General features: G+C 39.7%; 1 protein-coding gene across 6 annotated transcripts; it reads right to left on the reverse strand.

The window, feature by feature from the left end:
- Nucleotides 1-232: 232 nt before the first annotated feature.
- On the reverse strand, nucleotides 233-12734 carry mepcea (methylphosphate capping enzyme a). 6 transcript variants are annotated; one of them, XM_041801308.1, is made up of 6 exons: nucleotides 12434-12734; nucleotides 12160-12258; nucleotides 7758-9586; nucleotides 4584-4802; nucleotides 4363-4486; nucleotides 233-4276 (listed from the first exon to the last, which is right to left on the reverse strand). In XM_041801308.1, the coding sequence occupies exons 3-6, from the start codon at nucleotides 9537-9539 to the stop codon at nucleotides 4242-4244; spliced, it is 2160 nt and encodes a 719-aa protein (XP_041657242.1). In that variant the 5' UTR covers nucleotides 9540-9586; nucleotides 12160-12258; nucleotides 12434-12734; the 3' UTR covers nucleotides 233-4241. The 6 variants fall into 6 exon arrangements, with proteins under 6 accessions (XP_041657242.1, XP_041657245.1, XP_041657240.1 ...); XM_041801311.1 differs by having other exon boundaries at nucleotides 7758-8725; nucleotides 8828-9586; nucleotides 12160-12734; XM_041801306.1 differs by lacking the exon at nucleotides 12160-12258.
- Nucleotides 12735-14917: the final 2183 nt, after the last annotated feature.

The raw sequence follows: 14917 nt of genomic DNA on the forward strand, positions 1-14917 counted from the left end.
ATTAAATTCACCAATGTTGAGAACTTCAGCAGAAAAGTGGGCACTCCTGTTACATGAATATTCGTAGAAATCTGAGAACCCTAAGTTTGAAATAGTGATATTTCTGACCGGCATTAAATGCTGCTGATACAAGAAGTGTTGACGTCTTACCCCCCACCTTTCAAGTAATCAAATTTGTTAAAGATACCCGCCACACTTTGCACAAGTTAATGCAAAACCTCACGGAGAGAACCATTTATAGAACACTTTATATGACAACATTAATTTTCACATCTCAGGCAATTATATACTTCATCTTGGACACACAGACTGATAAGTCAGGCTTGTTGAGTTAAAGTCTGCAGTGTAGTGCTGCTGAGACAATAAGGTGCAATCTTTAACACTGATGGCAAAACACTAATTACCTCAAAACAATAGTTTCCTTCAACAAACATCCTGCATAGGGAAAACTTCAGCTATTAATTCAAAGTTAAGAACAGGGCTGAGATTTCGATTGTCTTAGCTCAGAGGAAAGGTGTGGTTGTTTGCCTGACTGATGGGGGAAATCAGACTTACAATCCAAATTTAAGTTGAAGCTTCATTTCATAGGTTAACCAGACAACTTTTTATAAAAACTGACAGAAAAAAAATAGTCAAAGGATTTTTGTAGTTTAAAGAATTCAAAATGTCTGTAAAGTGAAATGAGAGTGCAGTGACAACAACACTCCTTTCAAACAGTTTATAAAAAAATAAAGAGCCAATCTAACAATCCACATGCCCGCTGTGAGAGAGCAAATCAGACACATCAGAGCTTTGAAATGTACAGATTCATTTCTTGATACAGAGATGGATTAGTGGCCCATTTTAGGACAAAAAACCCTGACCTCTAACTCACTCACAACTTGGCAGCAAACATCTGAAAATAAGACAAAACAAAAGCATCCACTGGAAAATGACAAAAGCAGTTATGAACTTAATATTGACAACATTAAAAAATTGCCAAAGTATTTACATTGATCATTTACTAAAATAGAAACACGACATTACCCATCTTATTCATCATCCCCTATCCCAGTGTGCCAAATGTTAGTGAACCAGAGGCCAAAATAGGACAGATTTTCTGTTCCAGCCACTCAAAATGAAATGCTGTAGATTAGCAGTGTCAGTGCACAATAACAGAGATACAATCACAAAGAGTGGCTGCCTGTATCTCTAAGAGTCCTCTTTAGGAAAGAGATAATGGTGGCATATTTTGTCAAATCCTGGAGCAAAAGACCCTTAAAATGTTTTGGCGGCACTTCCATATAAAACAGCATATTATCAGTAAAACTGTTAAGAAACATGTGGCTGCCTGTCATTTTCAATTTATTTTCTGCAGATGTAAATGTTTGTTCAGTCTTACAAAAGCTCAGTCTAAGAGCTAAAGGATAACAATGCTGCTGTTTGAATTAGTACCTTTTCAGTAGTTATAAGTAGCCCACATAAACAATGCATGTGTCAAAAATGCACTGAAAATGCTTGGTTTTAGGCCCTCTGTGGTACATAGATCTCTTAATTAGATTCTTAGTTAGCACCCAATAAAGGACAGAGTATACAACACATTAGGTAGGGCTATGACAGGTCTACCTTGCAAAATATTCTTTGTGGTGTCTGTGCTGGAGTTTTTAGAGCTGAACTCACACCTGGGTGTCATCACAGCTCAAATGTGCCCCCTACCATTAGGACTGAGCATTAATAAGGCTTAAAGAAGCCATGAAGTGATTTGTTGCTTCCTGAACAGCTCAAACAGGTCAAAGAGTCTACATTCAAAAAAGCCAAAAACTGTACTTCAAAATGGGATGTTTAGACTAAACTGGTGGATTTATTTTTCAAGGTAATTCAATTCTCTGGGTCAAATAAAGCAGTAAAAACAAACTCAAATTAAATACTTTCTCAATGAATGCAAAACTTTGTAACCAGGGGACTGTGAGCCTAGTGCTTATGTTGCTAGCCCCTTATAAAGAGGTAAAAGTCCTCAAAGTGGGCGGCCCTCAGCATGTTGCTGTATGTCCTTCCCCTGACTCTATCTACTGTCTTTATTAATAAAGGCATAAAAGCCCACATAATTCATTTTCAAATATTTATCTTTAGATAATATACTTCAAAACTGCACTGTCATCCATGACAGATTTTAAGCCAGTTCAGTGTTACATAAAGGCTTGATTTAGTAGAGATGTGAACGGTATCATTAATTATGGGTAACACGATGACAGAAACACCTCGGCATTGTTGTGGACATGTGACTGTTTCAAATGGTATGTCTTCAGGGCAAAGGTGCAGTGTTTTTGGTGAAACAGAGCAAAGGGAAGTGGGATCTATAGTTCCTATCAGCCCTTGTGTACGCATCATTCTTTGCACATCCTTTGAGATTGTGGAGGCTCCAGCGATTAAAAATCTGACATGGAAGCATTTTTGTTTTCTGGTGTCAAGAAAGGAAAAGGGAGAAAAGGTTATGCACAAAACAGAAACAATATGCAGACACTGTCAGACTGCAGTGACACTTGATGGGGAATACGAGTAAAATAAGGAGTCACTTGGCAAATCATCACCCTGAAAAGACTGGCGAAGATGCAACAGATCACATGGAGTGTCAGTGAATAAATTCGCAGTAGACCTACAGCTGTTTTCAGTGGTGAACAGCGAAGGTTCTGGAAGCTTAGTATACATGCTGGAGTCAGATTAAAGTTACAACACTTCTTTTGCACATATTTATAGTGCAACTTCTGCTTAATATATAATATATCTGCTTAATAAATGTAGCTTTTTTCCCCAAGTCTGAATTTGTTGTTTTGTTTTTAATACCACAACTACCGTACCGTGGACTTGTTACCGAGGTATTATTCTACCGTGAGATTTTGATATCGTTACATCCCTATGATTTAGTGTTCAATATGTCGTTAAATGGTTGTTATTTGGCTGTTTTGAAGGCAACTGCTAGTGCAATATTCTTTTAAGACCCTCATCACTTTGGAGGGCATCCGGTTTGTGCAATTCAATAGCTTTTCATATAGTTCAACTTAAAATTAGGACTTCTAAATTCTCACAGCTTGATTCATTCAGCTCTTTGGCCTGTGTTGCAAAATAAAGAACAAACTATCAGGGTTGGGAGATAGATTTATTAAATCTTTGGTTGCTGGTATTTGCTTGAATGTGTTGACTTCTCCAAATATGTGCATTTAAATGGCTATCTCAATCAAGGTCGCCAAATAGTTGATACTTCTTTTTTAATGATCTTTAGTATCTAAAAGCACCAAAGCTTTGAGAAAACTACATCTGTTTAATAAGATGGGTGTGTAGAAGAGAAATTAGCCCATCAAAAGTTGAAGAACTGAACTAAACTCCATATGGAAAACTTACCAATGTTTTGGTGATATTTAGAAAGTTGGCAGGAGTTTGCCTGTATTTTTTGGTAATTTAAAACCAGAAATTACCCAGGATTCACTGCCTAGTACCTATATTTATGCTAACATGGTATTCAAACAGGTATTGATATCATCTGATTTTTACTAGGAACGTATCAAAGTGTAAAATACTAGTGTTGTGAAACCTCTAGTCTTAACAGGATTCTAATGAGATGTTTTCTCATACCAACAAGTAGTTGCAAAGTAGCCTGAGGCTTCATTCACTGTATGAAACACATAACCTGAACAATGGTGTAGCTTTCAATCATTACACCATGATCTGATGATGGCTTTATCAAGTGGTGCACTGCAGTTTTAGCAGTGGTCATTTGAAAAAGTCTGCCCTTTCTCCCAGCCTTGATATGTTAAATGAATGTGTGATATGGGGGCTAAGAACAAAGTTACGAAAGTTGAAATATGTGGTAGATATCTCATATGGCCATGAGTCTAACTGGGGCATCATTAGCACTAGGATAGTCCAAGGAAATGATAAGTTCGGATGAGCACCTCTTCCAGTCTGGTCAAACTGTGATGTTCAGCTTTGACATGTGGAGTCATATCTGAGTTCACTCCATAGTTCTTTACAGAATTTGTAGTCACAGAGGATTCTGATGGGTGTTTCTCCATGAAATACCTCATCTTTACTAAATTAATTCCACTTTTGGTCCCGTTCCTCTTTCTCAATGTCCTCCTCAGCATCTGAGTAGCAGGAGAAACTGTGAAGGAATCAGATGACTCCTTGCAGTCCAGGGCAGCTGGCTGGTTTGTTTTCTGTTGGTGATTCAGGCTACTCACATTCAATGATCATCAAGGCAGGAGCGGTCATTTGTGAAATAAGTAGATTGGCCTTTGAAAACCTGCAATAATAGACAGAATGATTGAACATCAAGCTGCTGAGGTGGATAAAATCAAATGTATGAATGTTTATTGATAAGTGATTTACCTCTTATTGAACACTTGGGGGCCCCAAGGTACTCAAAACTGGAGAAGCCCACCTCAGTTGTAAGGTATGAGGAAAACTGATCAGGTTTGAGCCGAATGCTGTTATAATTCCTGTTGATATTATCCTATCAAGTGAGAGGGACAACAAACATTTATATTTTAACTAATCAAACCAAGCTTCAGAAGCTGTAACCTCACATTTTGCACCACAACAGCTCTTACTGTCAGCTTCTTCCTCCTCACGTATGACTCCCAGGGCTGTGGCTCCAGAATGAACAAGCCCCCAGGACGGAGATGTCTGTAGACCCTCTTGAAGAGCCGCTTGAGGCCGCTGTCTCCCCAGTTCAGGTGAACCCACTTGCTTACACTCAGGCAAAGGATCACATCATACTCTGGTCGCTGAGTCACAAGCAGATTATCACTGTCCAGGACGTAATTGGCCTAAAGGAGAGAGGAAGAAGTAGCATGAATTTCATAAAGAGACGAAGTGGTTAGTAGACTTTCTTAATTGTAAATTTTTGAGGCTCTAAACAGCTGACAATGCTGTTCTTGATGTGTAGATTCCAGCACATTTTCTGCATTGAACAAATACTTTGGTAACATTTTTGTACTGAAATGTCTAGGGCTGGAGTTAACCACAGAGGAACTTGGCTGAAATAAGATTCCACCCACTAACATGTTAATCAGTTGGTCAATGAAAAACCAAAACTGCATGCAATCTCAGGATCAACTGAATCAGTGACAGCTCAGTCAGTGAACCATGGCTGGTAGTATAATTAGACTAAAAAAAAAATATAATAATAATAATAAATGCCTGCCTTTGTTCTAAATCTGCAAATATAACAATATAAACTGATAACAAGAGAACTACATCTTTTTATAACTATGTATAAAATAATAATAATAAATGATAACAAGACCCATTTGTTCCAGCCCATGCTGTGTAATTTCTCAACACAGAGCTGTCTCTGTCCTACCTCTTCATCGGTCTTAATGTCTAACAGACATTAACATTTATGTGTGCATTTTAATGAGATACTAAAGGGACTTAAAAAACATATTTACTGGTCACTGAAAACAAAGGGTAGCAGGAGAAGAAGCTGTCATGGAGGGTGGGGCAGAGAGACGCAACGCGCACAAAGACTAGAAGAAGAACTTTAACCTGCACCTTCCTGCATGTTTGTGTCAATGTGTTTCTAAGGTCTTTGGAGCATAACCATGGTGACACAATCCCAGAAAACAACACTTGGTTTCTAAGCTTGCCACTTTGTTTGTAGCGATCAGTACTCCCTCTCTCTACTTGACAGCTAATTATTGTGCCATCTTTCAGATTCTCTCTCTGCAACAGTCTGACCAATGAGATATTTGTTGAATGAGAGCTTGTCAATCAGCACAAAATTAGGCAAAGCCCTCCCCCACAGTTTCAAAAAATCCTGGAGGAAACCCTGATCTGAGTATCAGCTATCAGGCTTATCAGATATCTGAAATGTATCATGTATAAAAACCTTAAATCCAGGCAAATCTTTTCTGTTTAACAACATTTGGTGTAACACTTACCCTTTAGCTTGTTTATCTATGAAAAAATATTATTTTTCCATGCCAGATAAGGCTGAGTGCAGCTTAAAACACTGTATGCCACACAAACATGAGCTACTGAGGAACAATCACCAAATCTGAGAGCAGTCCCAAAAGAAATTTGTCATAATTATTATAATACTTGTATTAAAAGCTTCATGTCAAACTTTGATTTAGCTGATTAAGACATTACTACAGATTAGAAAATTTAGCCAGTAGCCTGGGCAGAAGAAGTCCCCAGTTGAACAAAGTCAGATTTTTTTTTATAGTTAAACATGAGAAGAATTGTTGGCATGCATGAGTCTTAGGCCAAAATGAGTACTAAAACCCTGGCATTTGCAAACCGCTTGATTTATGTTTTCGCCATCAGCACAAGTATTTTCCAGATCTGTACATCTCTCCTGAACTTAAGATGGAATTAGTACATTAAAAGAGACATCCCAAGTATTATTGGATCAGGTTCACTCAATAAATGAATGAACCGAGGGCAAAGAGCTGGAAAATTGCTGAAGACCTCTATATTAGTCATTTTAGGAATTGCACAGGTGTAAGAGATTACTGGAATTTATTTTTTTCACACGCCCAAGACAGGTGAGGGACCTATCAAAATAACTGTGTCTTCTGACTGAACTTGATCAACAAAGAATAAATAAAAATGCCTGCATTTACAGATTTCAAAATTTTTGCCTGACCCCCCCACCATCACCACTAATGCATCTTGTGCAGGTTGAGGGGGCACAGCCTCATCTTAGAGCTTCCCGCTCATTTGCAGGATAAGCTCTGTGCTGCTCTGCCATTAGCTCTAATGCTCATAGCAGGGAGGAGGCGGTTATTGATTTCATTCAGAAACACTTCGGTTTCTGCATCCAACCAATTTATGCAGCTGCCCACACAAAGCCTGTAAGGCCTGAAGCCTTCATAGAAATTTGAATAATAAAAACTCTACATGAATATCCTTGATATCTTTTATGAGAAAGCTTTTTAATTTTTGGCAGTTTCTCACCCAAGTGTGGCACCGGTGCCATTAGAAATGCTTCCAGCCACATCCCAACATCAAACTGGCACAGAAGACAGACTGCCTCCTCTTTGCTGCCTCAAGCTTTCAATTCTAATAGTCACAGGCAGATTCATAGAATAGTGAGCCTCTGGTTGGCAACAGATATAAAGACATTAGTGTAGAAAACAAGTGAAAATTCCCTTCATGAACAAAGATAATTGCCAACAAGATGAAGCTGGTACACAGCCTTTCTTATTAGTGGTACCATAAACCATGTAATAAACTGGCCAACATGATTACTTTCTACAGCTGTCTCATCTCATAAGTGGGCAGGGACAGTCTGTCCCTACTCTGTCAGAGTAGCTTTTGTTGGACAGAACGACTGAAACTTAAAATTCTTTGTATTGTTAAAAACTTAGAAATAATACAGCTCTTTGCTTCTTTCATTTATCATGGTAAATAAAAAAACATTCTTTTTGTCAAGATAAACTGCAAGATGCAGGCTGAATTCATTGACAAATGACTGTACTGAGACAATGACAACCTAATTTAGAGCCAAGTTAATTATCCTAATGATGTTCCAGGGAGAGTAAATGGGCACACAATTTATATCAAGTCCTCTGGTGAAAGCAGTCAGATCAGAGTATTTCCTGAACCTTCAGTCTCACTGCTAGTGTGGAATTTGGATAAAATCTAAAAGATCTAGATGACACAGTAGGTGCCCAATTGTTAAGCCCCAATTTAATCTCAGCTCCCAGGATGCAATAACATGTTTAGCTCACACATGCTGTGACCAAATATTCACACAGAGTGTGTTGTCTTACCTTTACAAAGGACACATTTGAGGGGAACTCCCCCGGTTGTGTGGAGGATGTCTCTGTTAGTGGAGGTGCAGCAATGGGCCCCCTGGAGATCCGCAGGGAAACGGGAAAAGAGCAGCTCACAGACTGATCAGTGGGGGGTGAATCACAATCTCCCTGCTCCATTTCCTCTGTTTTGCTGTCCTGCCTCTGGGTCCCTGCCTCATCTGTGTGACAGCAGTCATTGTCATTTGCAGCCTCTGCAGGGCCACTTTCTCCTTTCACTGCTCTCCCATTTTCATCCCCGCTCTCGGCTTCATTGTGCTTCTTGTCTGTATGACTCTTGTTTCCATTCCTCTCCTCCTGTTTTGTGCCCTGCACTGCCCGCCTGGCCTCTTGGGTCTGCAGCTCTGACAGATAATGCCTGATGTTCTTACGGGCGGCATTTACAAGACCACTGTCAATGTCCAGGCCCAGTATGCGGGCAGGTCTTAGCATTTTGGCAATATAGAGAGTTAAGTGGCCTGAGTTGCAGCCTAAATCCAGTACATCTTTACCTTCAAACCACTCTGGACGAAGAACACGTATACGAGGATCTTCGCTAGTTCCTGGATTGCGATAGCCGTAATACTTGTTGTAGTTCCCATACTGGAACTTCTTCTTCTGGTGCTGCTGATTTCCCTGGTTTTGGGGTTGCTGGTGTGGGCGACCTCCTGGCCCCGTCTTGGGACCACCACTTCTTGGTGTGTGGAAGAACTGAGAATGTCTCTGTCCTCCTGTACCAAAACTTCGGTCTCCAGTTCCAGACTTTCCTATTGGTGTAGAATGGGTCACAGGAGCCTCAGCTTTGCCGGAGTTGCGCCTACGCTTGCGTCTGCTTGTGTGCTGGTTGGGTCCCCCCGATACAAAGGAAGCAGAATCCTCGAGAGATACTGATGTCATCTCCTCCTTGCAGCTGCCTGAGTTGTCAGCTGAGTGCTCATGGGTGTCCCCTGTGACAGTAGAGAAACTGTTGGATTCTTTGGAGTTATCTAGTGCAGAACATGATGCTAGCGTGTCTAGAAGTGGTGCGGAGGTACCAGCTTTTAACTCACTTCTCCCTGATTCTGAGTAGTTGATCTGTGTTGTTGAAATCCCACCACCTCCACCTCCTCCGTGGTGCCTGTTGCGATGTCTCTTCCTCCCACCACTCTTGAGGGGGGACACCAAAAAGCTGCTGTCTGCTATCCCACTGTTCAGGTTCAGTGGATCTGTGATGTCTCTGGGGATGAGGATCTCCACAGGGTCGCGGCTCTTTGCTGGCAGCGGGGAGGACTTGGGTGTCTCAGCGTTCAGTGCCCTGTTGACCTCCTCATCTAAGAGGCTGTTGAGATTCAGTGGGTCAAAAATATTCCCACCCAGGAGGAAGTTGCTTGGAAGGACGGAGTCACTCTCAGAGTTGGCCCTCCGTCTCCTCTTGCCAGACGTCGGATGCTTGAAGCTTGAGTTGGCTGTGTTGCGGCGCTTTGTAAGCTTCGTCTGTTGCTGTTGTTTGGAATGATGAAAGCTGTTCCTGCGATTGAAGTTATTCTCGTTCCCTCTGGCTCTCTGTCCAGCGCCGTCTGAGTGAGCGAGTGTGTCAGTGGTGCTGGTGTGTTCTGCAGTGCCCATGATAGGACAAGCAGCTGCAAAATCAGGGGTGGCTGCTGTACCCTCCACCATCATGGATATATTACTGCATCCTCCAGTGCATTCTGAGAGCTGCAGAGGTGACGCTGAGCTGGCCTGTGGACTGCCAGTTTTCACAGTATCCTCATCAACAGACATCTCTTCTGGTTTTCGGAGCTGATGCAGACATGGAATACTTTATGGCTCTAAAAATAAAAAAATAGTCGAATTAGAAACTTTGAAAAATCACTACAAAAATGCACATTGTTAAAGGATAAGCAACGTTACACAAAGTTAGGTGTCTCCATATAGCTGAAATTAAGCTTGTCAAATGTTTCTTTACTTGGATACTTTCTGATACCATATAATAAGAGATGAACAATCTCATCAGTAAGATATATGTGTTGGTAGACATTGGCTTGAAAAGGGAATTATCGGTATTAGCAGATATTAAAATTTCTGCTGATAATTACAACTGATATTTTGACCATAAAAATCTGCCAATGCTGTAATTATTAATTCAGCTGTAATTATTGGCTGTAAGAGCAAACAAATTAGTGGAGTTTTAGGCTGGACCAACAAACCTATGACAGTTGAAGTCTTTTGTCTGTTCATCATCATTCCTTACACTTTAAAGTGTGTTTCAATGACTGAAATTTGCCAAACTGTTCATCCTGAAACCTTCAATTGTGTATTTTAGGGACTGAAGCTTTAGGTCTAAATAACACTTAAATATCGTATCGATATGGGTATTGGCTGAAATTATTTTATAATTATCGGCATATCAGATATCAGAGAAAATTTAATATCATGCATTCCTCATACCATGTGTTTGAAAAATTATAGAACCTATTACTTTAGTAAGAAAAAGTATTCAAATAAGCCAGTATTTTTACCTAGAGAGCACTGCCTAAAGCCTTAGTTGTCAACCAGTAAGTTGGGACCCAAAAACAGGTCGGCAAGCCATTGTCAGTGTGTGGCGCAGGTATGCCTGGAAAAAAATATGTGGCAGAAAGTCCACAGTCTCCATCTCTTCGTTTCATCACCTTTTGCTCCATCTGAAGACCAGACTGTTCCATTTTTCATTTTAATATTTGGTTGTGGTTAAAAATTGAAGAAATTAAGGTAGTGATTTGATGTTTAAGGGGTGGTGGTGGGCCCTGATGCAACATTTAGCTAGGTAACAAAAATCTGCCAACATATTTCTACAATAAATAGTTGATAGTGTGCAGGAGTTTACGTGCAGTTTTTGTATATTAAAGGTGCAGTGTGTAATATTTGACTTAACTTAGCAGCATTAATCATAACAAACTTGGTAAAAATGAAGCATAATATTTATACATAGGCCTATCTAAATTAGTGTTTAATCACCTGAATATATAAAATTAGACTAAGGCTTTAAGCCTAAGCCTTTAATTAATAAATAGGGAGGGTCTCCTTCATGGACTCTGCCATCTTTAATTTTTACAACTTACATGTTTTTACAGTACTCCAAAAGGGACCAATTAACAGATACCTGCTTTTATTTTAATTCCACTGTTTTCCACAGTTCCCACCAGAAGTGAGCATCACTATCTTAAATCTGATCATTAGATATCTAATAATCAGCAATTTTAAACGCAGCACCTTTTAATAAAAAAATCTAGCATTTGGTGCTTAGGTCTTCTATTCAGAGCAGCTTCTGTTGGATATGTTTGGTGTTTAATGGTAGGACAGCGAAGTCTAGGGCTGAACGATTTGGGAAAATTAGCTAATTGAGAATTTTTTTCAATATTGCCACTGCAATTTCATATGAGATTATTATCATGCATTTCTTTACAAACAATGAGTAAAATCATTCTATATTATAATTTATATTTGGTAGATTAAACTATGGCTGAACAAGTTTGAAGAAAAAAAAATAAATGGGATTACAAATTATATACGTACTGATATAATTTTATGTCTGTCTCATTTTCAATATGAAAAAATATACAAAGACAAATACTATTCTACAAAAAATGGACACTTGAATTTTTGCATTATATTAAGAGCACAAGATTTCTCCTGCAAAAATGCATAAACTGGTATTTTGAAATAAATTTCAGGTCAGAGAAATATTGCACCTTCTGCAATTTGAAAATTGCAACAGGACATATTGCAGTTTAATCTACATTTTACTTAACTGCCCAGCCCTAGTGAAGTCCTGCTATTGCAATAACCCTTGCTGACATAACTATCAAGACATATTTCCTTTGTATTTGAAAGACTTGTCATGATTACATTTTACTGATGCAAACAAGTCTCTTACAGAGCAATTTACATGTATACGTCTTATTTATGCTAAGAGACAGACTGTTTTTCATTTTAAAATGTTGAGTTCAGAATTAAAATATGATTCTGGGAACAAAGTTGATTCATATAACCGCATACTTTGCCATCTGAAATATTCTAAGGCTGTACAAAGAATTTATGCAAGTGTCCTGAGACTTGCATTTCATACTAAAAACTCCAGCCTCTAAGTTCCTCATATGGGTCTACCTGAATTAAAAAGTGCTCAGTACATATTTTATAATAAAACTTCAGTTTAGGGTCACCTCCATATATAGGGGTCAGTTGAATATGACGTCATCAGTAATCACTTTGTATTTACATTAGAGGATGAACCACTGGACAACCGTTTATTTTCCTCTGTCGCCTCGAAACATACAATTATACGAAAAGTCTGCGTTTTCGACGGAGAGTACAATGTAATTTTCGTGCCTGACCTGCGTAGCCTCTACAGTCTGGGGGTACTCACCTGAAAAGTTTAGGGGTCCCTGTGTTGGACAGTTATCTAGTTAGCAGGCTAGCTCCTAGCTGCTGTATCGTGGGCCATACGTCGACTCAACGTTCAGCTCTATTCCGGCCAAAAATACGTTAATAGACAAACGGTCAAGTACCCACCTCGATATGCTGCTGCCTGAACCCACTTGAAACCGCAAGTCACATTTATGAAAGTGATACTATCTAGCAGATGTCCACCTATTCGTGTACAGTCAACAGTGTAGTCACCATCAAAGTAACAGTCTCACCTCTCGGCTCTCCCCGCCTCCGACCGGACTGTCACTACCGCGCACTCTCCACGCTCGAGCTAACGTTAGCCTAGCTAGCACACAAGTCTCCCTACATCAACACAGCGGTGGCAAGCGACGCAAACACACACGTAAACACTGCGAGGGTATTGAGTGCAAGTCCGTCCGCCTCTATGGCTCCTACAACCTCTAAACTGTCTCCTCGACTTCTTCAGTCAACTCCTATCGCCCTGTGTCAGGCAGGTTGGTGAATAAATTATTCCATTCGCTGGAAGAGTCGGCATGGCGGCGCATCCGGGCTCCGAGCAGTAGCAACAGCAGCCTGAGATGACTGGGGCGGAGATCTGTGACTGGGAGGAGAAGAACTCCTTCCCTGGGATATTATAATGAGCCTCACCATGCTGGTTGTCTGAAGGTCTACAGCCATGGATTATTTCAAATCAATAATTGGGTTTAAGAGTAAATTAGCTGGATGGTAGGGTGGTTTCGTCTGAACTGAAGTAAAAGGTTATGTTAAAACAACTGCCCAAAGACAACAAAAAAGAGAAAAGTTGCAGTTGCTAACATCAGCTTAGAAGGGTTTAACAATAAGATGAGCAATTTAAATTTCACGTTTGTTGAAAGTGAAATTAATTGGTTTTACTGATGTATTTACAAATGGTTCCAGCCAAGGTTGCCCCAGTTTGTAGCTTTTTTGTTAATAACTTGGAATACTTTTCAGCTCCAAAAAGAGGTAGATGTAAGCCAGGAGCTTAGCACTAGCACGACTGATCTAACACATATGTATTGATATTGATGAATACATATAATGAGTGCCCATTCATTGGGCTATTCAGAGCCATTTCTCTAAGCAGGTCTGGTTTCCACAATTAAAGGACCTGTAAGGAACATTTCTGACACATTTGGCTCCGCTAGCAAACAAAAAATATTGTAGATCTCTTTACCTGCGGATTTTTTGTAAAGTACAAGATATTTTTAACAAAAATAAAACCGCAGTCTGTCTGCTGAAGATGTAAAACAGGCTGTCCATCACTTTATCTGACACTGTACCCCTGAACGCATAGTCATGGTGAATGGACTTGAGCTTGCATAGTGCAGGTCACACATACCCATTCCCACCCTTACACTCCATTCACTCCACATTCATACACTGACGGCAGAGTGAGCTATGAAGACAGGCCATCAGTACATGGTAATCCCATTCATATGCATCTATACCCATTTACACAACACCGGTGAAGCAGTTGGAGCAAATTAGGGTTAAGTGTCTTGCCTAAGGACACATCAACATTTGACTGCATACTGCACAACACATGATCTAGACCAGTAGTTCTCAACTCTTCAGACATCAGGACCCACCACAATAGTCAGACATTTATTGTACCAAAGAAATAATAATTATCCTTTTTAGTAGGTTATATGAAGACATCAGACTTAAAGACCCTGTAAAGTGAAATCCAGAATGCGTGTCTTAACACACTAGATATGTTGGAATAAGGTTGTTGTAAACATGTGAAAACACTGAGATTTACTTGTGACTGAATTTTGGATTTAGACCGTTAGAAAGTTTTTCACCTCTTTCCTGGCTTGGTTTAATTTGGGCAGGGCAAATATGTGGGCTGGTGACAGTGGGGAATGACCCCGCCCCTCTTACACTACAATATAAAATCCCAGAGCAGTTAATCTCAGTACACTCTGCTGTTAGCTGATGTCACTGCCTTCTTTGAAAGTTAACAGTCAGTTAAATGTTGTTTGTTTTGGTCAATGTGAGGTGAACTTGCCAAATCTACCTGCCACATTTAAAGTATCATAACGGAGATTTGAGCCAGAAAATGGACTTTGTCTCTTCTCTGGCACAGAGGCAGGCAGCTGCACTCTGTTCATAAGGTCAAGGGGCACTAATGGCGTGTAACATTTGCAAAATTTGAGCGAATTTTATCACTCCTGAGTGGGTGTGGCTTCATCTCATTCAAAAGACACGCCCACACCATCCAGGAACAGATTTTACTGCCTCATTTTTCATGATTTTGAATCTTAATTTTATAAACTTTGAGATGTTTTATTTAACTGAAATTTGAACTATGGGTTCCTAACACAGTGGCCTGTCATACAAAAACCTAAATGCAGATTTATTTTCACTTTACAGGGCCTTTAATTCAGTTGGATAGATAAGAAGCTAAGAGCTTCCAAAATGAGCCTCAGCCACATTCCAGTGTTTCTTAAAGGTATCGATACATAATTAACATGAATGTACCTATTTTATTATGACTGAGGAATATTAAGAAACAGGAAACAATTTAAGACTTTACTTATAGAGAAGGGCAGTGGATAGAACCAGAAACAGGGATGAGAGAGTGGGCTAGAGACATGCAGGAAAGGAGCCACAGGTTATTCTGGAAAATTCAGTCATACTATGATTGGTAGTTTAAAATATACCAAAGCTTTTAGATAATACAGATCTTCAGTCATATTTTAATCAAAATC

This window comes from Cheilinus undulatus, linkage group 12 (genome assembly GCF_018320785.1).
Source record: "Cheilinus undulatus linkage group 12, ASM1832078v1, whole genome shotgun sequence".
NCBI lineage: Eukaryota > Metazoa > Chordata > Actinopteri > Labriformes > Labridae > Cheilinus > Cheilinus undulatus.

Bases quoted from the DNA above. Each gene is read 5' to 3' on its own strand.
- mepcea (XM_041801306.1), bottom strand. From the start codon at position 9,539: ATGTCTGTTGATGAGGATACTGTGAAAACTGGCAGTCCACAGGCCAGC. The intron at 4,487-4,583 runs GTAAGAGCTGTT...CTCACTTGATAG, and splicing joins TGAGGAGGAAGAAGCTGACA to GATAATATCAACAGGAATTA. The intron at 4,277-4,362 runs GTAAATCACTTA...CTATTATTGCAG, and splicing joins CCCCAAGTGTTCAATAAGAG to GTTTTCAAAGGCCAATCTAC.